Genomic DNA, 27,794 nt, shown 5'->3' with positions numbered 1-27,794 from the left:
CTTACGTTGCCGACAGCGAAGGCAAGCCCGGACACATCAAACGAAGCCAGTCTGTAAAAAGTGCTTCAACGCGACACAGGTGAACGGATAAACAAGCAAACTTATTTCACCATCAAGAGTTTTGCCGACACGTCACTCCCCACCCACTCTGCAGTGCCGCCCCGCCCCCCAACATACAGGCAATTTCGCTGCTAGATTCCCATATGCGAGAGGAGAGGTGTGAAGGGAAATGTCCGATATTGACTTACAGGTAATTTTCCGGTACGCATGTGGGAAAACGGCTTAAGTGTCACAGGCTGTGTAAACAGTGTAAATTGGGCTCTCTGTAACTTGATCCCCGGGTCTGTCTGTCTCAGGTGTAATAATCCCACAACGATCACGGCTTTAACAAGCATCACAGGCTGTGTAAACAGTGTAAACAGTTGCCCCCTCAGATAAAAAAAAAAAAAAAAATAATTTTTAGGGGGACCAAATTTTAAGGGGGACAAAATGTCCCCATGTCCCCCTTGTTCCGGCGCCAGTGGTGACATCACTGATGACATCACAATCATGACCCACACTGCCGCCACACACACTGCCACACACTTTTCCAATTTTAATTGAGAAGATAATTAGTTGTCTTTCTAATATGATACACTGGTTTGAATATGCAGTTAACCGTTTCATTTGCAGATAGGCCAGTGCATGCAATATCTAATCATCAATTTATATTAGTAATTTATCTCTGGGGGAATTTGCACCAATACAAGGCTTCATACTAGACGAACAAGTGATGTGAAGTCTGACTCAAGACCCACCCTACTCTGATTTGTGGTTGAGTTTGTTCTGAGGGTAAGCCAATCAGAGGTAGAGTAGAAGTGACATGTCCCATTCTTTTTCTCCAGTTTAAACCTGTGTCAATGGTAAGGGTGTGTCAATTTGACAATAAAATGACATAAAATTAAAGAAAAAAGTATTTTATGTATTTAAAATACACAAAATACAAGGTCTGAAAGTATTTTGATACAAATGACATCTTATTTTTCTCGGTCCAGCCAAATACAAATTACAAAATACACAAATGTATTTGAAATACGTATTTTAAAATACATGTATTTAAAATACTGCCCATCTCCGAGTGTGATGGGTCTATTGTCTGTAGGTCAGGTGATGGTTATGCCATGAAGCCTGCTTGCTGCCTGCTGTGGCTGCAGTGTAGGTGTCCCAGCCAGGCCCTTCAGCCAGGTCTGCCATCCAGCATGCTGCCCTGATCCACTCAGCCTCCAGTGCTGTCCAACACCCAGAGCCAGGTAACCTGCACCCCCATCTGGGTACCCAGTGTCTATCAGTCTGACTAATAAGACTCTGGGACAGATGGCCAATTAGCCTATTTCACATCCCACCCAAATCAGCCATTTTGTGTCTAAAATGCAGTAAGTAACATGCGTGCAAGCTAAAACAATTAGAGTCCTGACACAGCTGGTCCAGTCCCAGCACTCTAATTAATGTCTTGCTTGCACCCGTGTTCCTGCATTTTAGACACAAAGTGGCTGATTTGGGTGGGATGTGAAATAGGCGTATATTTCAGGGTTTTCCGAGTAGAGCAGGCGTCAAGACTTCCGCTTCAGTCATATATAACATTTTGTCGGGGAGTGTCAATCATATTTTTCTAATCACTTGTGGAGGTTCAAGGAAAAATATATCATGTGAAAACGGAATTTCTCTTGGAAAGAGATGAGTCACAGGTGAGAATGTGGTCTTCACCTGGGAAATCTCACATGTTCACATCAAAAGGAGCATTTGTATGGACCCCGGGGGGGTCCATACAAGTTAAAGGTTAAAGGTCAAAGTTAAAGGTCACATCTTGTGTAAAACAAGATTTCCTTGCTTGTTCAATTATAAAGGACTTGGGCATGCTATATATAAGCATCATGCAGGCGTGGACTGCACCATCGGGCGCTTCGGGCAGATGCCCGGTGGCCTGGCTGGGATGGCCTGCAATTTCTTTTTTTTTGTAGGCCAGTCCACTCACTGAACAGCAGGCCAGTATGTATAAGTGTTCCTAGTTGCGCAGGCTGCAGGCAGGGAGGACTGATTTACATTTTCAGTCAGAAGATGAACCAGAACCCTCTTTTGACAGGACTGCCCCTTTTTCTTTCATCCTGATCGTTTTGAAGGCAGCATAAACCGTGAAGGCAGCCAGGATCCCACTAACGTTACTGTACTTCTTGACAAGACACAGCCACAGCCTGTATGCTGCCTCTGATTGGCTTGCCCTGATATTTTTACCCTAACCTTAACCAATTGTAGTCAAGTCATTACTGTTGATTTGTCTGATAAAACAAAACCCAGAAGAACCCAGATTTGTTTACAACAAAAATATAACATTGAATGTATTGGGTGTCAACTACTGTAATAAACTCAACTGAGAGGCATATTTTTCCTGGCATTGTGCTTTTTTGTAGGCTATTATATTTAATTTCATATATACATGTATACATTGTAAAAAAAAAAAGATTGTTTAACAAATTGTAGTTTTAACTACTTTTTCTGCGTAGCTTGTAGTTTCCTAAACTACATTTCTCACACTGTAGCTTTGCTGTAGTTTCAACTACTTCCATTGTGAAGTAGTTGGTATGGTAGCTAACCAAGCTGGGGTCCGGGCGCTAGTCTACCCCACACAACCCCGACAACTGAGACTGTTTGTAGGTCAGTGTGATGGTCTGTTGTTTGTCTGTAGGTCAGTGTGATGGTCTGTTGTCTGTCTGTAGGTCAGTGTGATGTTCTGTTGTCTGTCTGTAGGGCAGGTGATGGATCTGTTGTCTGTCTGTAGGTAGAGATGGGCGAAAATACATCATAAAGTATTTTGATACAAATTACAAATACTTGCTAAAAAATGTATCACAATACAAATACAAAATACTGGTCTGAAAAATGTATTTGAGATACAAATACGTATTTTGAAAATACATAAAAATACATTTTATAAAAACTGATAAAGAGCTGCAACAATTAGTCAATCCATCAATTCATTGCCAAATATTACATTCATTGCCTATTTTGATCATCTATTCATCATTTTGAGCCATGTCCTAATTCTCTGATTCCAGCTTCTCAAATGTGAAATTTTCTGGTTTCCTTAGATGGTAAATTATCTCTTAGTCCTCTGTGACAGTATTCTCCTTTGTATACCCTCTAACACATTACAGTTCTTTCATTTCAGTTTTAGCTCACCTTCTGTGAGGGCTTTTGACTTACAGGCAGCATTTCTACATGTTAACCTCAAGTTTAGGAACTTTGACCATGTTAGCCCTAGATATCTGACATTATAACAGTATCCCTGGAGATGATGTGCCATGGCTGCAGTTATGGAAATTGCCGGCTCCACGGGCTCCCAAAATCATGACTGACAGACACCGCCCACCCACCTTGGTGCCATCGGCTCATACTACATCAGAGTTGCTCGAGTGACATCACTGATGACATCACAACTGCCTGAGTGACATCACAGTTGCGCAATTAGTTGCTCAAGTGACATCACTGATGACATCACAATTGATCGAGTGACATGCCAGTGGCGCCGGAACGAGTTTGCAATAAGGGGGACTTTTTTTGCCGGCGTGCCGGCATGAAAAATTTACGTTTTTATGAACGTTTGGATGATTTTTAGCCATATTTAGAGGAATATCTCATTTTAAATTAACATTAGGATTATACTGTAGTGATGTAATTATTCAGTATTTTCTCCTTTTCTCACTCACTTGGTGACCTGCTCTCCCTTTAGGTCATTTTACAATTACACTACAACAGACAGCAACACAGGCAGAAACACTGAACTTATTATTATTATCACTTCAAAACACAGTGCAAAACTTGTCATCTCAACACAAAAATAAAATAACAATAACTGTATACGATTATAGCAGCAGCCAATGACAGTGAGTGCAGTACAGAGTCCGGGTCGGTCTGTCTCTCAGGTGTAATAATCCCACAATGATCACGGCTTTAAAGCCGTTTTCCCACATGCGCTTTGTACCGCTAAATGACCGGAACGTGGTCTAATGCCTGCATGTGTGAAAGTTGTTTTCCGGTATAAGCGCGACCCCGTCATCGCGGACATTTCACCAGTTTCGAGCCAGTCAGAATAGCGGTATGCGCGATAGCGGACTCAAGTGTAGAACGGGTCCAGTCATTTCCCGCGACACTCTCATGGGAGAGGTGTACACACGTTGCTTAAAGTTCCAGCGGGCATAATCTAATCATTCGCGCACATTAAAGCAAACTGGCGAAATGATCTTGTGATAATAATGTGTGGGCGTGCTGATTTTCCCCTCTCTCCTCTCTGCTGCCTGCTCGCTCTCTGGCCACAGTCCTCCTCCTCCTTCAGTCACAGCCCGACAGGGACACAGACGAAGCAAATGCACGAAGCGAAATGTGGAAGTATTTTGCTTACGTTGCCGACAGCGAAGGCAAGCCCGGACACATCAAACGAAGCCAGTCTGTAAAAAGTGCTTCAACGCGACACAGGTGAACGGATAAACAAGCAAACTTATTTCACCATCAAGAGTTTTGCCGACACGTCACTCCCCACCCGCTCTGCAGTGCCGCCCCGCCCCCCAACATACAGGCAATTTCGCTGCTAGATTCCCATATGCGAGAGGAGAGGTGTGAAGGGAAATGTCCGATATTGACTTACAGGTAATTTTCCGGTACGCATGTGGGAAAACGGCTTAAGTGTCACAGGCTGTGTAAACAGTGTAAATTGGGCTCTCTGTAACTTGATCCCCGGGTCTGTCTGTCTCAGGTGTAATAATCCCACAACGATCACGGCTTTAACAAGCATCACAGGCTGTGTAAACAGTGTAAAGTGGGCTCTAAGCGTCAGGGGCAGTTGCCCCCTCAGATAAAAAAAATAATAATAATAATTTTTAGGGGGACCAAATTTTAAGGGGGACAAAATGTCCCCATGTCCCCCTTGTTCCGGCGCCAGTGGTGACATCACTGATGACATCACAATCATGACCCACACTGCCGCCACACACACTGCCACACACTTTTCCAATTTTAATTGAGAAGATAATTAGTTGTCTTTCTAATATGATACACTGGTTTGAATATGCAGTTAACCGTTTCATTTGCAGATAGGCCAGTGCATGCAATATCTAATCATCAATTTATATTAGTAATTTATCTCTGGGGGAATTTGCACCAATACAAGGCTTCATACTAGACGAACAAGTGATGTGAAGTCTGACTCAAGACCCACCCTACTCTGATTTGTGGTTGAGTTTGTTCTGAGGGTAAGCCAATCAGAGGTAGAGTAGAAGTGACATGTCCCATTCTTTTTCTCCAGTTTAAACCTGTGTCAATGGTAAGGGTGTGTCAATTTGACAATAAAATGACATAAAATTAAAGAAAAAAGTATTTTATGTATTTAAAATACACAAAATACAAGGTCTGAAAGTATTTTGATACAAATGACATCTTATTTTTCTCGGTCCAGCCAAATACAAATTACAAAATACACAAATGTATTTGAAATACGTATTTTAAAATACATGTATTTAAAATACTGCCCATCTCCGAGTGTGATGGGTCTATTGTCTGTAGGTCAGGTGATGGTTATGCCATGAAGCCTGCTTGCTGCCTGCTGTGGCTGCAGTGTAGGTGTCCCAGCCAGGCCCTTCAGCCAGGTCTGCCATCCAGCATGCTGCCCTGATCCACTCAGCCTCCAGTGCTGTCCAACACCCAGAGCCAGGTAACCTGCACCCCCATCTGGGTACCCAGTGTCTATCAGTCTGACTAATAAGACTCTGGGACAGATGGCCAATTAGCCTATTTCACATCCCACCCAAATCAGCCATTTTGTGTCTAAAATGCAGTAAGTAACATGCGTGCAAGCTAAAACAATTAGAGTCCTGACACAGCTGGTCCAGTCCCAGCACTCTAATTAATGTCTTGCTTGCACCCGTGTTCCTGCATTTTAGACACAAAGTGGCTGATTTGGGTGGGATGTGAAATAGGCGTATATTTCAGGGTTTTCCGAGTAGAGCAGGCGTCAAGACTTCCGCTTCAGTCATATATAACATTTTGTCGGGGAGTGTCAATCATATTTTTCTAATCACTTGTGGAGGTTCAAGGAAAAATATATTTTGGTCAGTGAAGGGTCACAGCTTTTTAATTCAGAGCGCCCCAAATCCCTCCAGTGACCCCCCCTTCTAAATAACTAACAGTCCCTAACTAATGTAATGTTTTTACTTCCATTCACTGAGCCTCCCCTGAAACTGCTTGGAGCCCCCCTGGGGAGGCCCACCTCCCACTTTGAAAACCCCTGGTTTACACTGAATAGGTGTACTCTTCTTCTCTGAGAGATATTCACACAGGACTGAGATGAGACTGAATTCAAACACACACATGGGTTTGCCCTTTATTTTTTACTAAACATGATCAAATGGAGGCATATCAACAACATGAAACATTTCTAAATAGCCTACATGCACATTCATGCAGAAAACAAACATTTAAGTATATAAAAACTCTTGGGTGCCTATGACTTTTGCACATATACTGTATTCTTCAGATCTTTCGGATCCCAAACATTTTAGACCTGGGTGGAAACATGATGCAGAGTTCTCCTACACACGCTACACATCATTGCTTTGTGGAAAATACAAAATAAAAAGAGCCGTTCATCACTCAGAGACTGAGACAGAGGGAGGCTGAAGTCACCAGCCGGGTTAATGAGCTGTGGGGGTTAATGAGCTGTCAATCACTCTATCTTTAAAGGTATCTGTCTTTATAGGTAGTTTGAATCCAAAATCTCTTTTCCTCCCACAGAACGGTTCCCCGCTGCTCGTCACACTTGCTCGGTCCAGTCACCGACAAACCATGATTACGTGAACCAAAAATATGTTGCATATCAACATTTCTAGATTAGTGTGGAACATTATAGCGCAGACCTCTAGTGGTAAATAAGTGTACCGCAGGAATGAGTCCGGAAGACCTGGGGCCATATCTTACACCCAAGTCTTAGTGCAAGGGCACTAAGACTAAGTGTGCTAGTTTCTAGCACTCAAAATCTATTTTTGCCCCCTTTTAACACATTCACTGCCAGACGTTTTTTTTTTTACTGTAGTTAGCTTCTGCCAGAGGGGTTTTTTGAGGATTCTGGCTCATCTTTCAAGACCCGAGGATTCTTTTCTGCTAAGATTTTGTGAACACACAATATCTCAAAAGAACTAATAGAATGTGTGCTTTCTCTGTCTAAAAGAGTTAGTTTGTAGAGTTAGTAGTTATGTAAGCATTAGCAGTTGAATACAGCATGGTTTCAGCGTCAGAAAAATTATTCAGAGATAAACGGCTTTTTGTGAAATTCGATAGAACAGTCACTTTAACCATTCATTTTTGGCATCAGTAAGACGTCAGACATCTAAACAATAGTTTTGAACAGTAATTTCCTCCATAACAGCAGGAAACCCCCCTCTGCTTCCAACTCCTCCCTCCGTGGGCGTTCTTCTTGGCTGCAGCGGCCGTCACAAGCTTGTCACCAGTCTCACTGCTTTGCTGCTGCTGCTGCCTGTCTGCGCGGCCGCTGTTTGAGGAAGTCTGGATGGACTCGCTCGCTTCTTGGAGTTTTGGTTGAGAGCTTTGATGAAGCTTTTGCGATTCTGGTCATATTTATGCTGCGTGTTTCAAAGTGTGTTCCACCTGTAATCTATTATGCAAATTTGCAATCCCGCATCGCCAGCAATCAGCGCGAAAACGAAAGCGTTTTCCCCCATCCATTTTCATGAGAATGGCTGCTTTTTGCTTGCCTTCCTCTAGTCAGGAGAGCACTGTCGCCACTTAGTGGGTCGGTGGAATGGGTTGTAAACGTTCGGTGGCTCCAATAATTATATAAGAGATGTAAAAGGGTTAGATGCACATCCCACGGTCAAATTTTTTTTTTTCATTTTTTTGACGGAGTAATACGTCAGTGGCAGTCAACCGTTGGATTTTTTTTGACGGAGTAATACGTCGTTGGCAGTGAACGTGTTAATTACCACTGGGGTCAGTACATCAAAGGGCGTGTTTCAGTGACCCAGTGGTAATTAAAAGAAAAAGGGGAAATTCTGAGTGCTAGAAACTAGCAAAGATTTGCCCTTGCACTAAGACTTGGGCGTAAGATATGGCATTTTTGTATGAGGATTTTGGTTAAATACATAAAATAAGGTCTGTGGTTTATGAAGTTTATGAAGTTTGTGTGCAGCAAGATAATCTTCACAAATGAGGACCACTTTTTTGATTTTTGAAGTGTAAATTTGTGTTGTTTTTTACGTGATTTTCATTTTCAACGCTTCAAAAGTCATAAAAGGGCAGTGGAAAGAAAGTAACTTTCAAAAAGGCCAAAACTACTCAGATGACGAGGTCTTAGGCCAGTTGTTCCCAACCTTAGGGTCATGACCCTAAGTGGGGTCGCCTGGAATTCAAAAAGGGTTTAAAAAAAAAAAAAAAAATATATATATATATATATATATATATATATATATACGGTATATATATATATATACTGTATATATATATATATATATATATATATATATATATATATATATATATTTTTTTACACCAGACCCAATTTAATACTACCGAAGATGATTAGGGTCACTTTTTATTTATTTTTTATTTTTACTTATTTTTTTGTTCCGAGTTCTTAGTCTTTTAAAGTGATAAATGTCTAAGATTTCAGCTTTGTTCTCTTGGGTGACACCTATGACGATGAGTGGTAATTGCAGGTGACATCCAAACAGTGTTGCATGATGTGACATTACTAATGTCACATGTCACTATATATTGCAAAGGCTTCCATCAATGGACCATTATAACTTTAAATCAGGATTCTGAGAATAAATTAATAAGAGTTTTGAGATTAAAGTCAGAAAAGAGAAAAAGAAGCATACGATGTGACATCACTGACGATGTCACTGATGACATTATCGATGGTGTACCAGAATTTGAATGTCGCGGGTCCCTAGATTTTTGAGACGTCAAAATAGGGTCACGAGCCAAAAAATGTTAGGAACCCCTGCCTTAGGCCAAAATGATGAAGATGACAAGGTCGTCCAGAGCAGGACTGATCAAAACGACCCAGATGACGAGGTCTTCCAGAGCAGGACTACTCTTCCCAGTGGGCCGCATCCACTGGCTGCACTGACAAAGACACTCAGTCATAAGAGTTTTAGCTCATATTTTGTACTAAAGATGTTTGTTTTGTTTTTATTAAAAAAAAAAGAGAAAGAAAAGGGGGAAGGGGGTAAAACTTGCCTTAGGCAGCGGCAGGGGCTCGATACCCAGCGTGTTAAGTCTTAAGTCTACATTTCAACCTTGGCACATTTAGCATTTTTGTTATTTAACCCCAACCATAACCCAAGTTGTTTTATTTGTGTAACGTTTTCAAATTAACCAACGTTCTCAAATTAAGGTTGGCATTTTCAAATTATGCTCATGTGGTTGGAGGACTTGAAATGTTGATATGCCACATATTTTTGGTTCAGAAATGTTAATATTGAACATCCGTGGTTTGCATTAATATAAATGCCTACATTTTATTCTACCAATTTCAGTGTTTCCCCTACAATTGCCAGGGCTGAAAAAAAATACTAATAAACATAATTGACTAATATGAATGAATAATGACATCACAGTCTAATCCTAATGTTAATATTATCCAAATCTGGCTTCAAACGGCCAAGATTTCGGTCGCCAGCGAGGGTCGCCCCTGCGGTCGGTTTAGGTTTTGAAGTCCCTCCAGGACTGAAAAAAGTTCTAGGGGAAACACTGAATTGGGTTGGCGGGTCACATCAACATGGCTGCCGCTGCGACCGTCCTGGAACGTTGATTTGAATGGGAAAATCCGTTCTATCTGTTCTCGTTCTGTCTCCATAGAGACATTGCAAAGCAAAACAAAGCGAAACTCCCCCCGAATCCTGCCGTTCTCCTATGTCACGTGTTGCACACAAAGATCATATATACGGAAGATGAACACTCCAACATACTTTCTTGACAGCTAGATCCACATTTTTCTTCTCAACGGCTTCCTTGTTTTACTCGGGAGTACAAAAAAAACTTTAATTGGCGATTTTTTACATTTGTTTTCTGCGCAGCCCACCACACAACAGCTTTTAGCTATGTTTAATTCAAGGAAAATGACGCTGGTGTATGGAAGTGAATGGAGAGCTTTCCCCCGTGATGGGCGTGGCCTATTTCATGCAGTGTGTCTATACTGTGAAAAACACAGCGCTGCCCCTAAGTCTGAGTGATGAACAGCAGACAGACATACAGACAGGCAGACATACAGGAGAGCGAAACACTTGAACACAACTGAACTCAGTTCCCGCGGTCCGGGCCGTCCGAAGCGACCTAGCCCAGGCCGGGGTCAGAGGTCACGGGGTCAGCGGGACAGGAGGGGAAGGTCACTGGAGTTCATGATGAGGCTGGAGTCCAGGTTCAGGCTCTCTGAGGAGACAACACGAGCAACATGAGCAACTGCAACCAGAACAACTACAACCAGAGCAACTGCAACCAGAACAATTGCAACCAGAACAACTACAACCAGAGCAACTGCAACCAGAACAATTGCAACCAGAACAAATGCAACCAGAACTGCCAGAGCAACTGCAACCAGAACAACTGCAACCAGAGCAACTGCAAACAGAGCAACTGCAACTAGAGCAACTGCAACCAGAGTAACTGTAACCAGAGCACCTGCAAACAGAGCAACTGCAACCAGAGAGGGAGACCAAGACAACTCTCCAAGTCAGTCTCAAGTCTTACAGGCAATGTACACCCGATACGTTACGGCTGCGTTGCGGATCCGGCAAAACTGCCGGATCGACTCTCGCTCATGTTAATTGATGGGCGATACATGCTGTACGGAAAAATTACGCACCTATTCTATTTTTGTCAGATCCCGCATACGTCTGACAGATTACATGGGTCTGTTCGCAGCCGTACCGAAGCCATACTGCATCTGTTCCGGAGGCGGTGTACATTAGCCCTTAATGTAGATTAGCAAGTCAAGTCCAAGTCATGAATGCCAAGTCCCAAGCAGAGTCCTGCAGCGGGTCAGGTACCTGCAGGGTAGCCCGCATCAAAGTTGTGTAACGGGTAAAAAATATATTGATATAAATGTACGGGTACGGGCACGGATAATGAAGTAAATGCGGGCGGGCAGCGGGTGAGAAAAATTTGTAGTAGGAGCCATGTATGTGTTTGTGTTGCGCCCACATTGCTTCACCGTCACTTACGGTAATTTGGAGCATGGTGTGTGTGTGTGTGTGCTAGAGAGCTGCAAACCCGAGGGTACCCTCGCGGGCCCCTCGGGCCTGCCAATACGGGCCAAGGCCGGGCTCGTTTTTTTTTTTTTTTAATTAATAGGTCCGGGCCGGGCCGGGGTCGGGCCGTTTTTCAATAATTAAATAAAATAACGTTGTATTACTCGCTTGATTTTACACAGCAGAGCAGTCACACAAAGAGGAGGAGCGCACACTGCACAGACACTCGCCTAGCCACAGCCACACACACACAGACACACACACACCCTCACCGTGACGTTAGTCTGCCACTCCGTCAGCGTAAAAAACAACAACAAAACAAGCCGCGTGTGTCCGTGTCCGTGTCGTGAGAGAGAAATAAGATCGATGGACATAAAACAAAGTTTGCGAGGGGAGAGTTAAACAGTCCCCACTGCAGTAGGGAAAGCTCATTTCAACCTGTTCAAAATGAACCCATCTACCATACATTGTGAGGACACTAATGTGACGTTATTCAATGCAGCTATAAACGGTAAGTCTGCTGTTTTAATTTCGATATGCTTGAGTGACATAATGTTTCAGTTTGTGGGCATTGTTGCTGTTGGCAATTAAACGATCTAACGTTCTCTTTCTCGAGACGTGTGGATTTTGATAGGCCACGGTAGCATGTGTGAGAGGGGGAGAGAGAGACAGAGAGAAAGCTGCAGTGTTTGTCTTCATAGGCAACACAGTCTAGCAACGTTTTGGACTAACGAGTTCAGCGGCGCGGCAGCATGCACAGAGAGGGAGAGAGAGATGTGTCGTCATATCGTGATATTGATGTCGGGCCTCGCAACGGGCTCGGGCCAATTAATTTCATGACTCATCCGGGCCGGGTCGGGCACGGGCCTGCATGTCACGGGCCGGGGAGGGCTCGGGCCGAGATTTCAGGCCCGCGCAGCTCTCTAGTGTGTGCGTGCGTGCATGTGGGGGGGGGGTCAGTCAGAGGGGAGAGTGGAGTCCTTATTTTCTGTTGACCGTACATTTTACACTTTGTTTCTAGATAAGCGGCATTGTTTTAAGTATGCACTATGCATACTGCATTGTTTGATGCTACCGACTACACAAAATAAACATTCAAAACTCAGATGTGGAGTTAACTATCTGACGCCTGGTGTGAACGGCAAAATCCACTGGGTCAGTACATCAAAGGACGTGTTTCAGCGACCCAGTGGTAATTAAAAAATAATAATAATGATTTTGAGTGCTAGAAACTAGCAATGACAAATGACAAATTGCTCAATATCAAGCCACGGCACATTCTTGATGACGCACCTCATGTTTCTCCTCTCGTTAGCATTACTGCGGGTGCCTGTACAGTAGTCAAAGACGATGTAAGTGCGGGCTTGTTAGTATTGTAGCATATTAAGCTCCGCTTTAGTTGATTCCGGTTTGTTATGATGAGTACTGAATGTTAATGCACTTACCTGTACTTAATTAGCTATTAACCTATTGCAAATTAATAGCTCCCTTTTGACCGGCATTTTTCCTGAGTCCCTGAAAACTGCAGTTATTAAACCCCTACTAAAAAAGCGTAGCCTTGATGCATCGGTAATCGGTAACTACAGACCAATATCTAATCTCCCCTTTATAGCCAAAATAAATGAAAAGGTTGTTTACCTACAACTCAATAGATTCCTAACCTCAAATGATCTCCTAGATAAACTCCAATCAGGCTTTCGCCCCCATCATAGCACAGAAACCGTGCTTACTAAAGTCATAAATGACATTAGAATGAACTTAGACTCAGGCAAAAATTTGATTCTAGTGCTACTGGATCTTAGCGCTGCATTTTACACTGTTGACCACTCAATTTTATTGGACAGACTGGAAAACTGGGTTGGGCTATCGGGTACGGTCCTCCAGTGGTTCAGGTCCTATCTTCAAGACAGGAAGTACTTCGTCTCCATTGGCAATTACACATCTGACCTAACTAGGATGACTTGTGGGGTGCCTCAAGGATCCATTATGGGGCCCCGCTTTTTATCATCTTAAAAATATAGCAAGAATTAGGGGCTACATGTCCAGACAGGATCTAGAAAAACTAATTCACGCCTTCATCTATAGTAGGTTAGACTACTGCAATAGCCTTTTCTCTGGTCTCTCCAAAAAATAACTTAGGCAACTTCAGCTCATTCAGAATGCTGCTGCTAGAGTTCTAACGAAGACTAAGAAAGCTGATCATATCACTCCAGTTCTTAAGTCCTTACACTGGTTGCCAGTGTGTCATAGAATAGATTTTAAAATACTGTTATTAGTCTATAAATCACTTAATGGCCTAGGCCCAAAATACATAGCTGAATTGCTCCCACGCTACGAACCGTCTAGACCTCTTAGGTCAGCAGGGTCCAGCTTATTAACTGTCCCTAGGATCAAATCAAATCATGGGAAGGCCGCATTTACCCACTATGCTTCTGCTAGCTGGAACAAATTGCCTGAAGACCTCAGATCTGCCCCAACTTTACTTACTTTTAAAAATAGACTAAAGACTTTTATGTTTACCGTCGCTTTTAACTGCTGACAGCTGTTTCTCAATCACTATTATACAATTGGTTTTAAAACATAGATGATTGCAATTACTGCTAAAAGCTGCAGGTCTGGGGGATGGTTCCGTAATACGGATATACTCACAAGAGGGTGAGGTGATGCGTCAGGAGGGACGCACGCGTAAGGGGAGCTTAAAAGAGGACACCGTACCCAGACCTGAGTTTTATGTGTGTGTAGTCATGTTTCTTATTGTCGGGGGACTAAATATAGATATATTGATTTATTCTATTATGCAAACCCAATGAGTCCTCTATAAGTTTTTTGCTCTTTTTGCAACTGCTGCACTTTTTATACTCTTTTTTTTAAGTTTTGTTGTGATGCTTTTAAATGTCCATTTTATTCTCTTCTTTTATTTTCCTGTCAACCATTTTATGTGAAGCACTTTGAATTGCCTCTGTGTATGAAATGTGCTATACAAATAAACTTGACTTGACTTGACTTAATTTTGGCTAGCTAGCTAATTTCCTGTAGACTATTTGCCCATACATGCTAGTGGCTAATGTGATCAAATGTGGCTTCTGTTTATCATTGCAGGAGACAGGGAGAGGATAATTATTTTCATTTGCACAGTATAAGAACTGCATATTTTATTGTAGTATTGGCAGTTATTAACAGCTTACAACTACACAGGAATTAATGGACGTTTCAGAGCTTGTTTTTACTGAATGGAAATAGGTGTTTCAGTTCTCAGCCGTACGGTATAGCCTACTTTGCGCTGCTTTGTCTCTCTCAACACAGCACATTTTGAAATGATTAAAAATGAACAGTTACAAATCAAAGTTTTAACAGATGGGTCAAGAAATGTGGTCAAAACACGGCTCAGTGGACTTACTTCTTCAATTCCTTTTTCTCCCTGTCTCTCTTGCAAAGCTCAGCGCGCCCTGGGAGCTACTGTTTGGCTGCGCCTCTGCAATGCACATTTACTACAGCACAGAGGCAGGCGATTAAAGGAGTAGGCTATCACTACATCACTAGCTAGTAGCTACCTAAATTGAAAGGTGCAAAACAAATAACGTTAACGCTACAGATCCTGACCACAACATGTGTGTTGAATTCAACTAGCTGTTAGAAAACAGAGAATTACTGGCGGATTAGATTTGTGTGGGCTGGGCTGTTTTGGAACCTAACACAGAGAGATAGAAACACACGTTTCTATCTATCTCACTCAGCAGCCTACATATATGCAGTGAAGCAACTTCATGGAAACAGGCGAGTGAATTCACAGTTGAAGACTTGTAACATTACTCACATTGGGTTGAAAACAGAAAATAATCTGAAGTTTCTTCTTTAACATTTTCACAACACAACCGACTTCTGCTCTCTCCTCCCCTCAGACTCTTTGTGCGTTCCTTTATCCCAAAATAACTGGGATGTGGAGGCTAAATGACGTCACATCCGTTTTGTTAGCGTTCCATTTGCAGAAAACTTGAGCTGGGAAGTTCAGTGTTCATTGGTCAAGATTCAAGATTCAAGTTTATTGAGTGTCCCAGAAGGGCAATTTGGTTTGCAGCGGCGTAAAAAAAACAGACATAGGCACACATGATTAAAACAAAACATAAAAACAGTCAGCGACTGGTCAGATCCAGTCGCTAGCCAGGCTAGCCATTGTTAGCAATAACAGTTGATAACATGGCATTTTGCACATACAAACACTGCAGCCTCATGTCCACACAGATAGAAGTTTAGGCAATGCTGTGTGTACAGCTGATTTAATGAGACACAAACAAAACAGAAGTGCTAAACAACATTACTACGATTATAACTACTGTTGTTGCGTGGCCCCGCCATCTTGGATTTTTGAGGTCGGGGCTGCAGAGTCTCCTACGAGTTTGGAATGGGAAATACCAGCTCTGGTGACGTCACCGTCCCAGCTCATGACCTTTGAAGTCGTAAGATTACCAGTTCCCAGTTATAAAGGAATGCATGGTAAGAACTGGGCATAGTTTGTTTGTTTGTTGTTTGTTTAACACCGCCCGCACCTCCCCCACGCATCGCGGTTGAGTGGAGTGGAGTACCCGGACTGGCGTTATGAAGGAGTACTCCAGCCCATCCTTAGTAAGTGCATTAGCATTCAGTACTCATCATAACAAACCGGAATCAACTAAAGAGGAGCTTAATATGCTGCAATACTAACAAGTCCACACTTACATCGTCTTTGACTACTGTACAGGCACCCGCAGTAATGCTAATGAGAGAAGAAACACGAGGTGCGTCAAGAACGCCCCGTGGCTTGATATTGCGCAACTTCCGCAAATGACGTATGCAATAGGCGCAGCTGGCAACCTCACACAACGCGACCGGCGCAGTCTCTGTAACGGGAGGAATTCAACACAATGCAATATGGTTTTAATATAATGGAAACTTGGTAGGTATGAGTTTGATTTCTATAATCAGTTTCTCTGCAATAAATTAAATCATTTCAACACTTTAGCTTGCTTTGTTTCCAAGAAGAGAGCAGAAGTAATAATTTTGCAAAAAAGAAAATAGAATGAAATAAAAAAATCTCAGTGGAAAAAATATTTGTCATGTGAGTTCACCTTGGTCAAAGTTGAGCTTCTTGTTGGAGGAGCCGTCACCGAGTCCCTCGATGTCCACCAGGTCGCTGTTCACGTCCGAGTCATTCAGAGCAGAGAGAGTCACGTCTGAGAGGGGGAACAGGGGAGGGGTATCTGAACAATTACGGTAATCACATTTTTTTATTTTATAAAATAAAATGAAACGCAATGTGAACTTCTGCAATTTTCAAATCGCAGAGGCTGCAATTAATTCCACGAGTTTAGTGCTGCAGGTAATCTTTGGTCCAGGGATCAAGTTTTAGTATTGGTGAAAAGAAAACCTTTTATCAGACTCAAACTCGGTCAGTCCTGCATACTGAGACACATAGTTATTTTTCTTAAACAAAATAAAAACATGAACAAACAAGAAAATGATTCATATCATCCTGCTCAGTCTATCCACGGTTGATTCAATGATGATTCTGGACTGACTGTGTTGTAATGATAAAGTGTAACTTGATACTTTTTAATTGGACAATTAACACTGCTCAACTCTCAGAGAGTTAACCTGAGTGCAGTTCATTGCATATTCCACCAGTTCAGTTGGACACAATTAAAGTCATTAAAGTTGCAGAAAGCACATTTTAAGCCTGGGGGAACACTGACATCTGTTGTCAGAGTCCAGAGCCTTTTGAATTCTGCTTGGTTTAGTATCGTGCATGCCCTGACAACCGACACTTTCAAATTCTTCTTTAAAGCTCTTAACTGTTCAAAGAATGTTAAAAAAAATATGGCCGTTCTTAAGTCACATCAGTCTATCGAAGTCCATTTGGAAATTACAATCAGGCTGTTTGATCATTAGGCTTTTGCTAATGATGCCAGCATCCTCTACATATTGTTTTGCTGTCAAGAGCTTGAAAGGCTCTGCCAGACCCGTAACCAAGGGCGGGCTTTGAGGGTCCGGGCCCGCCCACTGAATCAGCTGTGCCCGCCCTGACGAAAAGCTGTTATTTATTCATTCTTTACATGAGACGTACTGTTGTACTGTCTCTTTAAATCTCTGTTATGACGGAATGACCACGGACTACTCTGCATCTAGTTGGCTTACCCTGATATTACTCTAACCAATCTCACTCCTCATGCCTAAAACCTGACCAATCCCAACTAACGAAGGCAATGTATTAGCCAATCACAGTCAGAGTAGGGCGGGTCATTCATTTATACATCAGATCGGCAATTAGGCCTCGCCCCCCGTTGACTTCAATGTAAAATAGCACTACCAAAAAAAATAGAAAAAGAACAGAATCAATCTCATTTATTAATTACCCCAAAACACCATATGACAATATATTACAACTCGTCTGGACATAGAATGGGCCAGATACATAAAAAATATTACTTTGACCCGTCTAAAATCATGTGACTCATGTCACATTTAACATCACAATCATCACATCAAATCGTGATCTTTAAATCCAAAGTCAAATTGAATCGGCGATTCAGAGAATCGTGACAACCCGAGAAATAACTGGTGGTGAACAGGCTGCTAGGTGAAACTGTAAGGCTCTATAGAAATCTGAGATCTCAAACATTTCCATGTTTCCAAACTCAAAAGCATCAGGTGTAGACCCACAGGTTCCTATGGGGAGCCTAGAGCAAGAAGTTGGACTGCCATACACATCGCAAAATGCTGCGAAAACTCTCATAGGACGTCACAGTGCAATTAAGGCGTTTACATGTCTACAACGCACTTCAATAATAAGACTAATACCCAATGTACACCAAATGCGGTACGCCTCCAGTAAAACTGCCGGAACAGACTCTTGCCCATGTTAATAGATGGGCAATACATGCGGTACGGAAGAAATTCACCTGTTCTATTTTTTCGGTTTCCACATGCGTCTGACAGAGTACATGGGTGTGGGTCTGTTCAGGAAGCTGCATGGACCCGTAACGCAGCCGGTGGACATAAGCCTTTAGATCAGAATATTCCACATGTATTCTCGACTATTGCTTACACCAACTGTGACCTTATTCAGGTTAAGGTCATCAGAACATGCTGTTTACATGTGTCAGTGTCTTATTCAGAGTATTGCCTTAATCGGGTTAATATCAGAATATTGCAGTCCATGTTGATGTAATGAGTGACATTAAAGTGTTCTCATTTAGATTGAATCCTGTGGTCCAGAGAGACGAGGAGGGAGGAGAGAGAGACAGACAGAGAGACAGAGAGAGAGAGTAGGGATGGGTATCGTTTTGTATTTTTCCGATACCGGTGCTAAAATTAAGCAATATCACATGAGAGGGAGTGCGGTTGTTGGCTAATATTGGCACTGCTGTGATTCGGTCGCAGGCACGAGGCCGCAGGCCGAGTGCCGAAGATAATCACAGCAGTGCCAATATTTGACAACAACAGCACGACCTCGAGTGTGATATTGCTTTTATACAACAGTTCTATTAAACAAAGCTGATTAAAAAAATGACAAAAAGCTGAGAAAATATATGATTTCTGTATTTATTCCTCTGCCAACAAAAATAGTCCCCTCAGCTTTCTGCTTTGCTGAAAATGTAGCCTAATCAGCCTAATTAACTGCAGGCTGTCTACTTTAATACGGTCTACTCTACAGCTGTGAAGCGTTTTGTTGATTAGGGCAGCTGTGAAGCGGAGTGATCTACACACAGTGAAGCGCCAGTGCATTATCATGAAATAACGGCACTCGTAGGATCCCTCTTGTCCAATCAAATTGCTCGGCCGGAACTACCTGTTGTATAACAATACTTTTAAAATGGTACCATTTAAAGTAGATTTTTTAATTTAAAGAGGATTTAAAGCAGCGAGCTCCAAAAGAGAATGTTAGTGAAGGTGCGTGCGGCACCAGCCCTCACCTGCAGTCTTCTGCTTCTTGATGGGCGGGGCCAGAGAGGGGGCGCTCTGCATCCCTGTCGCTGTGACGACTTGCGCAGTCGGCACGGCGATCATGGCGGGGGCGATGTTGGGCGTGGTCGTCACGGCGGTCTTCTTCACGGTCTTCTTGGGCGACTCGGAGGAGATGGGGACACGGCTGTCCTCATACAGCTTCCTCTTCACCGTGCTCTTTATCTGAGCTCTAACCAGAGATGCAAAAATACACACATTCTTTACTTTACTTCATTCCTATACTTTATTTATTTATTTGGACAGGACAGTGCAAAATCAAGGAACACAAAAACCATGAAGCAGATACAATCACCTGGAACATAATAAGACTGTAAAAATTGCCGGATTTAGCACGAGGCTAATTTCCATCCGTTGTCCCCGAAAGACATAAAACATAGAATACATAAAACGTAAAACATAATTAGCAGCAATACGTAAAACATAAGTAGCAGCAGTACACTCAAAAATACGTAAAACATAAGTAGCAGCAATACACTCTAAAATACATAGCAGCAATTACACTTGATGTTTGAATAATTCGCTTATAGTGATCAATACAGTGATAATTTTGGGCCTTGTCACACCTGGGAAAGGGGGGGGACTACAGTAATTCTATATATTTTTGTATTTACAAACTGCCAAAAATGAGCCATTGATTGAACGAGTTGAATGAAACTTTCAGCGGGTGTAAAAGGCACCCGTGCGGGTGACCTGATGGAGTCGGATTTTTTTTAAATTAGGCTAATTAGTTAATTATGTAATCTCATCAGTGATGTAATCAGCGATGATGTCAAAAGTGATGTCATAAGTGCGCACAGACACACACACACACACACACACACACACGGAGGCCTTTTTTTTTTTTTTTTTTTAACCTTTATTTAACCAGGTATGTCTCATTGAGATTAAAATCTCTTTTACAAGAGACACCTGGCCAAGAATGGCTGCAGCTACATAGTTTCAGACACAACAAACAGTAAAACTTACAACAAGACAACAAACAAGAAAACAAACAAACAAGCACATTTGAGGCCAAACTGTTACCATTGTACCATTTGTATCATTTTCAGCAGCATAAGTTCCCTCTATGGGTTCAGACTAGGGATGTTCATTTTGAAAAATTTCCATAATCGAAAATCGGGGAAAATTAACGATCAATTATCGATTATTAATCGATAAATTATCGATTAATTATTAATTATTATTAATGATCGATTAATTATTCATTAATATTAATAATGATATTTTTTTTAACTCATTGAGTGCCAGCCACTTTTGGATAACGGACGCTCCCAGTGCCAGAGTTTCAGAGCGTTTTCAGTGATTTCTCGAGGCCCACAGAATATTGTGTGATATTACTATGTAAACACCGAACACGCACAAAGAACGATGAGACTCTCTTCTATCATCTGCAAAAAAAGGTTTATTGATACCATTTTCCGTTCTTTAGTTATGAGCCGGAGAAGATAGGCTGTTTTGAGCAAAAAGACACGTTTCAAATTAGAAGCTGAGATATTCCGCCTTTTGTGAAATGCAGCATTTCAAGCACATTCACTGAGTCTGAAGCTAATATTTTCTGACCTGAAACATCTAACAGTAATTTCCTTCAATATAACAGCACCCCCACCCCCCTCTACTGCAAACTCCTCCTCCGTGGGTGTGTCTCTGGTGGCTCTGCTCGCTCTGAGTGCTGCTTGTCAGGCGAGTCTCTGCTGCCTGGATGGTGGCCGCTCGTCGGGGCAGTCTGGATCGGGCTCGCTCGTTTCTGGGGTTTCGGTTGTGAGCTGGGATGAAGCTGCGTCCGATTCTGGGCTTTCTGCTGCGCGTTTCAAAGTGTGCTGCACCCAGAGTCTATTTTCGGAGCCCCCCACCGTTGTGCGCCGGCTCCCAGCGCGACAGCGAAAAGCCAAACTATTCTCATGAGAATGGTTTCATCACGGCTTTTTCTGCTGTTTTTACTCAACTTTCTCTAATCTGGAGAGCACTGTCGCCACCTAATGGGTCGGTAAAATAGGTTATACACATTCAACATGCCCCAAAATTTTACAGGAGATATATTAGGCTTTGATCCACGTCCCACCGTCAAAAAACGCAATTGACGACAATCGTCGTCATTGGCACTCTACGTCACTAAAGCAATTGACGACGATTGTCGTCATTGGCACTCAATGAGTTAATATATATATATATTTTTTTTTACAAAATGAATGCCTATGGCAGAAAATACGAAAGACAACGTGTTCTCCTCAATGAACTCTTTATTTCAATGTGTCTCCTCTCCAACACTGCTGTCCCCGGCGCATGCCGGTGTGAATTCCCCATGTTTAAAACAGTTTTGTTGGCACAAAGGCCCGTGCCCAGCCAGAAAACTAGAGACTATATGAAGCTCCACCTCACGTTAGTCGGCTGTGCAATGGAGCGGGGTGAGGAGGAATGAATTCCACCCAAACCTAGTCCCAAAAAATAATAATAATAATAATAATAACAAAATCGATAAGAATTCCACATGATCGATTCCATTCCTTAACGATCAATTATCGATTTTCGATAACTGATGAACATCCCTAGTTCAAACCTGCTTTTTTTGTGCCTTCAAATGAATGGGAGATTATGTGTGATTATTGTTGTAGCTCACGCGGTTGCGAGCCCTTTAAGAGCAATGCATCCATGGGTAATCGCCTACTGTAATATTAGCCGCTAGTTAGTTATGTTACATGGCAGTAAAACGCCACTGAATGACCAAATTGATATCACTTTTAACCATTTCGAGTAACACTGTTTCCATACTGATCACCAGCATTAGTTTGTTGTTTCTAATGTGGCTATATTCATAACGTTTTCTATGATATCTATCTCTGATACACTGAAAATACTGGGAGGCGGGCCATAGCGTCTCTGCTGATGATTTGATTTGACAGTTCTGGGCACTGACGGTGGCGTTGGCCAATCCTGGCGTGTTCCACCCCCAAATCGATTGTGTTCTGGCGCAAAGCGAGTGGGTTTCAGGACGAAACAGTCTCGAGCCACTTACGTTATCTTTAGAGCAGCGCAGTAAATACAATATTCCTGGAATGCAAGTTTAACTAAACAGTTACATGTCCCCTGCATTCTACATCAAATGAAGACATTACCGTTTTATTTTGTATGTTACATACTTATTGGCCAAGTTATGTTAGTTTATGGGGGAGGAATTCTGCCAGCTAAAGAAGGGAGTATAGGCGGCCATCTTGCCTGCAGAGTTTTCAAATCAAGTAGAATACCGTTTTGCAAGAAATCTGGGGGGGTCAGTCCCCCTTTAAAGTCAATATCATTCAGTAATTCATGTAATAAATATACAAATGTCAATTAGATGTTACTTTGCATGAGAAATAAAGAAAAAGAAAGAAAATCTGTTATAATGATCATCCGCTGATAGGCTAATTTCACAGCAACATTTTGAGGTGGTAAAGCAGGAAATAACACAGTTGTAATCATTAGCATTAATGAGGGCACCTGGCACTGGAACACCTAAACAGAATGGAAGCATAATGATATTAGCATACAGCTGCTTTACTTCCTGCTTTTATCACCTCAAAAGGGTTGCTGTGAAATGGTTCCATAATGAGCAATTGGGTCCACTATATAACAGCTTTTTAATCATTTTGATGGTACAGACTTCTAATGGGGAGAATGGTGGCTCTGTCCATAGACATAAATATATGGACGTAGCTATCCCATTCAATTTCTTCTCCCCGGCAGAGTTCAAACATTGGCCATCACCATCTTGATTTTTCGTCAGCAGAGTGGGAGGGAATGGGTTGAGTCCTTCCGCACCTCACGTGAGATGGGAGTGTCCCAGAGCCGCAGCTCCGCCTGCTATTGGTCCGTGATCGGCAAGCTGCGCAATCACTGGACAGGCCATCTGTCAATCACCTAGGGCTGCTCGATAAATTGATTTTGAATCGTAATCGAATTAAAGGACGGCTTTCCCGTGGGGAATATGAATATATATTAAATCTCACGCCCCTAAGGTTTTCGAATCCAGTGATGGACCAATTAACACCTACAGTACTAAATAGTGAAAATCAGACACACATCGGTAAATGGGATAAAGATAAAGTAGACGAGTTTATTTGAAACATCCAGCTAGGCAAAGTGGGTAATATGTTGGGTGACTTAAATAAAATGACAGTGGATGAAATAACGAAAGAGATTTGCAGTATTATGATTGATAGCGCAAAGGCCACATTCCCTCCAAAACAAGCAAAAGCAGGAAAAAACTTGACGTCCCGTAAAAAGGCAGTGTGGTTTAACAAGGAATGTAGACAAAAAAGGCAAGAATATTTAAAAGCTAAGAAAATGCTTAAAACACACAGAAATGTGATAAGTGCTGAAAACGTAAGGATGACAAGCAGAGAGTACAAGAAAGAATTATATAAAGCTCGGAGGGCATATAGGAAGAAATTTAGTGGGGAATTGATGAATATGAAATCCAAAAATCCAAAGCTTTACTGGAAGATGCTGAATGGTTGTGATAAAGATTAAACCTGTCCAATTCTGCCTCAAGATCTTCATGAACACTTTAAAGGGTTGTGTGACTGGGACGTTCCAACGAATGAGTTACCCCATGTTGATAGTAGTAATGAATATCTTGACAGTAGTGGTTTAAATGTTAGCTTTACTGAGGAAGAAATTAAGGCGGTTGTTCAGAAATTAAAATCAGGGAAAGCTGCAGGAATAGACAGAGTTTTGAATGAGTATATTAACACATTGACTGCCAGCCCTTTTTTCAATGCTGTAGGTAGGTTCTGCCAGGTTTTTTTTTGAGGATTCTGGCTCATTTTACAAGAGCCGAGGATTCTTTTCTGCTAAGATTTTGTGAACACACAATATCTCAAAACAACTACGGTAATAGAATTAGAGATGCTGCGATCAAGATTTTTCAATTCCGATCCGATTTCGATATTTTAGCTCAAAACCGATCCGATTCCGATCAAATTTCGATACCCGATTCGATACCGATTTCGATCCGATACCGATACAGCACATATTTAAGTCTCTCTATGCTGTCTGATAGCTAGCAGGCAACAAACATTTTTAGGGTTAGGTATGTATGTGTGTGCTTTGGTAATATAGTATGTAAACAATTTAGTTCATCTAATTCATTTGATGTAAAACTAAAACATAACAATCAAATTAGGGCTGGGCGATATGGCCTCTAAAGAATATTGCAATGTTTTTCGGCTATATCGCGATACACGATATATATCTCGATATTTTTGAAATCTCTCATAAATGCTCAATTTAACCCTTCAGGGTTCATACACATTTTGACCAATGGATTTCCATGACTTTATCATAAGTTCTTAACCTGTATTTTATGCACACCTGGGGTAAAAAAGAAGAAGAAAGAAAGGGCAAATGTTGTGAGCAAAGATGGATTTAATATTCCATAGCTCTGACCTAAGCAAATCTGACATCACTATTGTGATATAATATTTTTTTTAGTAAAGTGTATCACTCAATAGTCATTACAAAAAATAATGGCTTTTATAGAACCGAAAGCCTAGCTGCTTAGTCTGCAGATAAAACATAAAAAAATACATTTAGACTCTTATTGGCATGACGGCAACATATAAGCGGTCTGAATTTTGCATGGGGCCAGTTCTATAGTGAGGCATGGAAAGCCTCACTATACGCCATCTGTGTCGTTTCACTTTTGACTGAAAAATGATGCCTGTAGTCTAGATTAAAGAAAATACATGTATGTGATGTTGACAATTATGTAGGCTATGTGCGCATTCGTTTTCCTTATAGATCATGAGTGCTCCGCAGCTAGCTACGTTAGCTTGCATGTAACGTTAACGTTAGTTGATTTTGGAGACACAAACCCTGGACGTTACATTTTGAGTAGGCTAATGCATGAGGTTCTCTATGGTTTACGCCAGCTCTGGGAGTATGAAATGCTTTAAATGCGGGGGTTTTGGTCACAACAAGCTTGTGGAGCGCTTCCCTGCAACTAGATAGCCTAACCAGCTAGCTAACGTTAGCCCCGTTAGCCATCATCACAACAACTAACGTTAACGCCAAAACAAATCCGCTGCCTCATCCCCACGTTTGGTTTAGCGTAACGCCAGCTCAGACTTTCCCCTAATCTCAGAAACCTTGCGGGACATGTCTTGCAAATTGCAATAGTGGTTGTTTCTGTCAGCCACACTGGGGGCAGCCATGTTTTGCCAGTCTATGGTGCGGACGCGTGATTTCGAATCGCACATAGGTTAAGGACGGGTGTGTCTGACGTTTTGGCCCTGGCCTCTGTGTGCTGCTGCTGCTGCTGCTGCTGCATGCTGGATAGAAATCCTGGAGCGGAGTCATGGAATGGAGTGCTTATATCGGAGCCTTGGATCGGTCATTTTCGCTGGAATCCGATCCGATCCGATCCATGTTTTTTGGCTGATATCGCGCCGATATCCGATCACATGATCGGATCGCAGCATCTCTAATGTGTGCTTTCTCTGTCTAAAAGAGTAAGTTTGTAGAGTTAGTAGTTATGTAAGCATTAGCAGTTGAATACAGCATGGTTTCAGCGTCAGAAAAATTATTCAGAGATAAACGGCTTTTTGTGAAATTCGATAGAACAGTCACTTTAACCATTCATTTTTGGCATCAGTAAGACCTAAACAATAGTTTTGAACAGTAATTTCCTCCATAACAGCAGGAAACTCCCCTCTGCTTCCAACTCCTCCCTCCGTGGGCGTTCCTCTTGGCTGCAGCCAGCGGCCGTGTCACAAGCTTGTCACCAGTCTCACTGCTTTGCAGCTGCTGTGCGGCTGTGCCTGTCTGAGCGGCCGCTCTTTGAGGAAGTCTGGTTGGACTCGCTCGCTTCTTGGAGTTTTGGTTGAGAGCTTTGATCAAGCTTTTGCGATTCTGGTCATATTTATGCTGCGTGTTTCAAAGTGTGTTCCATCCGTGATCTATTATGCAAATTTGCAATCCCGCACTGCCAGCAATCAGCGCGAAAACGAAAGCGTTTTCGCCAATCCATTTTCATGAGAATGGCTTCGTCACACTGCTTTTTGCTTGCCTTCCTCCTTCCTTGTCGCCACTTAGTGGGTCGGTGGAATGGGTTGTACACGTTGTACACGTCCAATACTTATATAAGAGATGTAAAAGGGTTAGATGCACATCCCACCGTCAAAAAAAAAAAATCGATTTTTTTTTTGACGTGTTAACACGTCGTTGGCAGTCAACAGCTGGATTCTGAAAACGTGTTAACACGTCGTTGGCAGTGAACGTGTTAAAAGTACGGTACACATTTCTATGCCATCATATGTTTCCCTGTTTAACAAGATTTTGGAATCTGGTGTCATCCCTGAAGACTGGGTAACCGGTTTAATTGTGCCAATTTATAAGAGGAAAGGTGACACGAGTGATTGTAACAATTATAGAGGCATCACACTTTTGAGTTGCCTGGGGAAACCTTTCACAAATTTATTGAACGCAAGGCTATGTACGTTCTGTGAGGATAACGCTATTCTGAGAGAAACTCAGGCTGGGTTTAGAAAGAGCTATTCCACCATAGATCACATATTTCTATTGATGTTGATCTGTTTTGTTTTAAAAATAAATGCTTGTTTTGTTCCTTTATTGCAGTGATACTCAACTTGCGGCCCGTGGGCGCCCCCTGTGTGCCCCGCGATGGAATTGCAAAAATAAAAAATACAGTGCACCTGAACGCAACATGCAAGATACCCGCTGAATAAGTGTCCAAATGTTCATGTCATTCTGGCCAATACTCCACTTCTGTTATAGCATTTCAGTCTGGAATATGGAATATCTTTTAATAATCTATCATTTACCTGCTAAATTGTCAAAAACTGCCGTCTGCTCACTACCCAGGCACTTATGTATGTCCTACTTAACCTAACTAACTTAACCTAACTAACTATCCGGTGTGCACAACATTGTCAGACTAAACTCCGGCTGACACCCCAAAAACCTACAATCTGCTACAGAAAAATGTATATTGTTTGTTTATTAACTTGCCCCTGGCCTTCTATCATTTCACGAAAGTGGCCCCCGGGCAAAGCAAGTTGAGTATCCCTGCTTTATTGATTATAGTAAGGCGTTTGATACAGTTTGGGGGGATGCACTCTGTTATAAACTGTTAAAAACGGGTATTAATGGTAAATTATTGGATGTGGTAATGAATATGTACAAAAATATCAAATCATGTGTTTTTGTACTGTAAATGGTGTTAAATCAGAATTGTTTGTAAGCCTAGCAGGAGTCAGACAGGGTGAAAACCTTTCTCCATTATTGTTTGCATTGTTCATTAATGATTTGGATTATCTACTACAGAATGGCTGTCAGCTTATCAACCTTGATGATACAGAGATAGTTATATGCAGCTTATGGTACTAATGTACACGGATGACACAATTATCATGTCCACAACAAAAGAGCGGTTACAGAAAGCAATAGACCATATGTGTGAATTTTGTCAGAAATGGAAATTAAAGCTTAATAGTGATAAAACTAAAGTCA

The 27,794-nt window shown here is 42.0% G+C and overlaps 1 protein-coding gene across 1 annotated transcript in view; it reads right to left on the bottom strand.

Moving 5' to 3' along the window:
- Nucleotides 1-9,276: 9,276 nt before the first annotated feature.
- Nucleotides 9,277-27,794, bottom strand: part of bacc1 (BPTF associated chromatin complex component 1) — a 28,408-nt gene continuing 9,890 nt past the window's right edge. The window contains exons 4-6 of the mRNA XM_083645301.1: nt 19,238-19,458; nt 16,394-16,498; nt 9,277-10,473 (exon numbers count right to left, since the gene is read on the bottom strand). Coding sequence (XP_083501427.1) covers nt 10,409-10,473; nt 16,394-16,498; nt 19,238-19,458 — 391 coding nt within the window. The 3' untranslated portion in view covers nt 9,277-10,408. The remainder of the gene's footprint in view (nt 10,474-16,393; nt 16,499-19,237; nt 19,459-27,794) is intronic.

Source organism: Poromitra crassiceps, assembly GCF_964638095.1.
Source record: "Poromitra crassiceps genome assembly, chromosome: 1".
Classification (NCBI taxonomy): domain Eukaryota; kingdom Metazoa; phylum Chordata; class Actinopteri; order Beryciformes; family Melamphaidae; genus Poromitra; species Poromitra crassiceps.
Note: the sequence above shows the minus strand (reverse complement) of the source record. Positions and strands in the feature narration are given on the sequence as shown.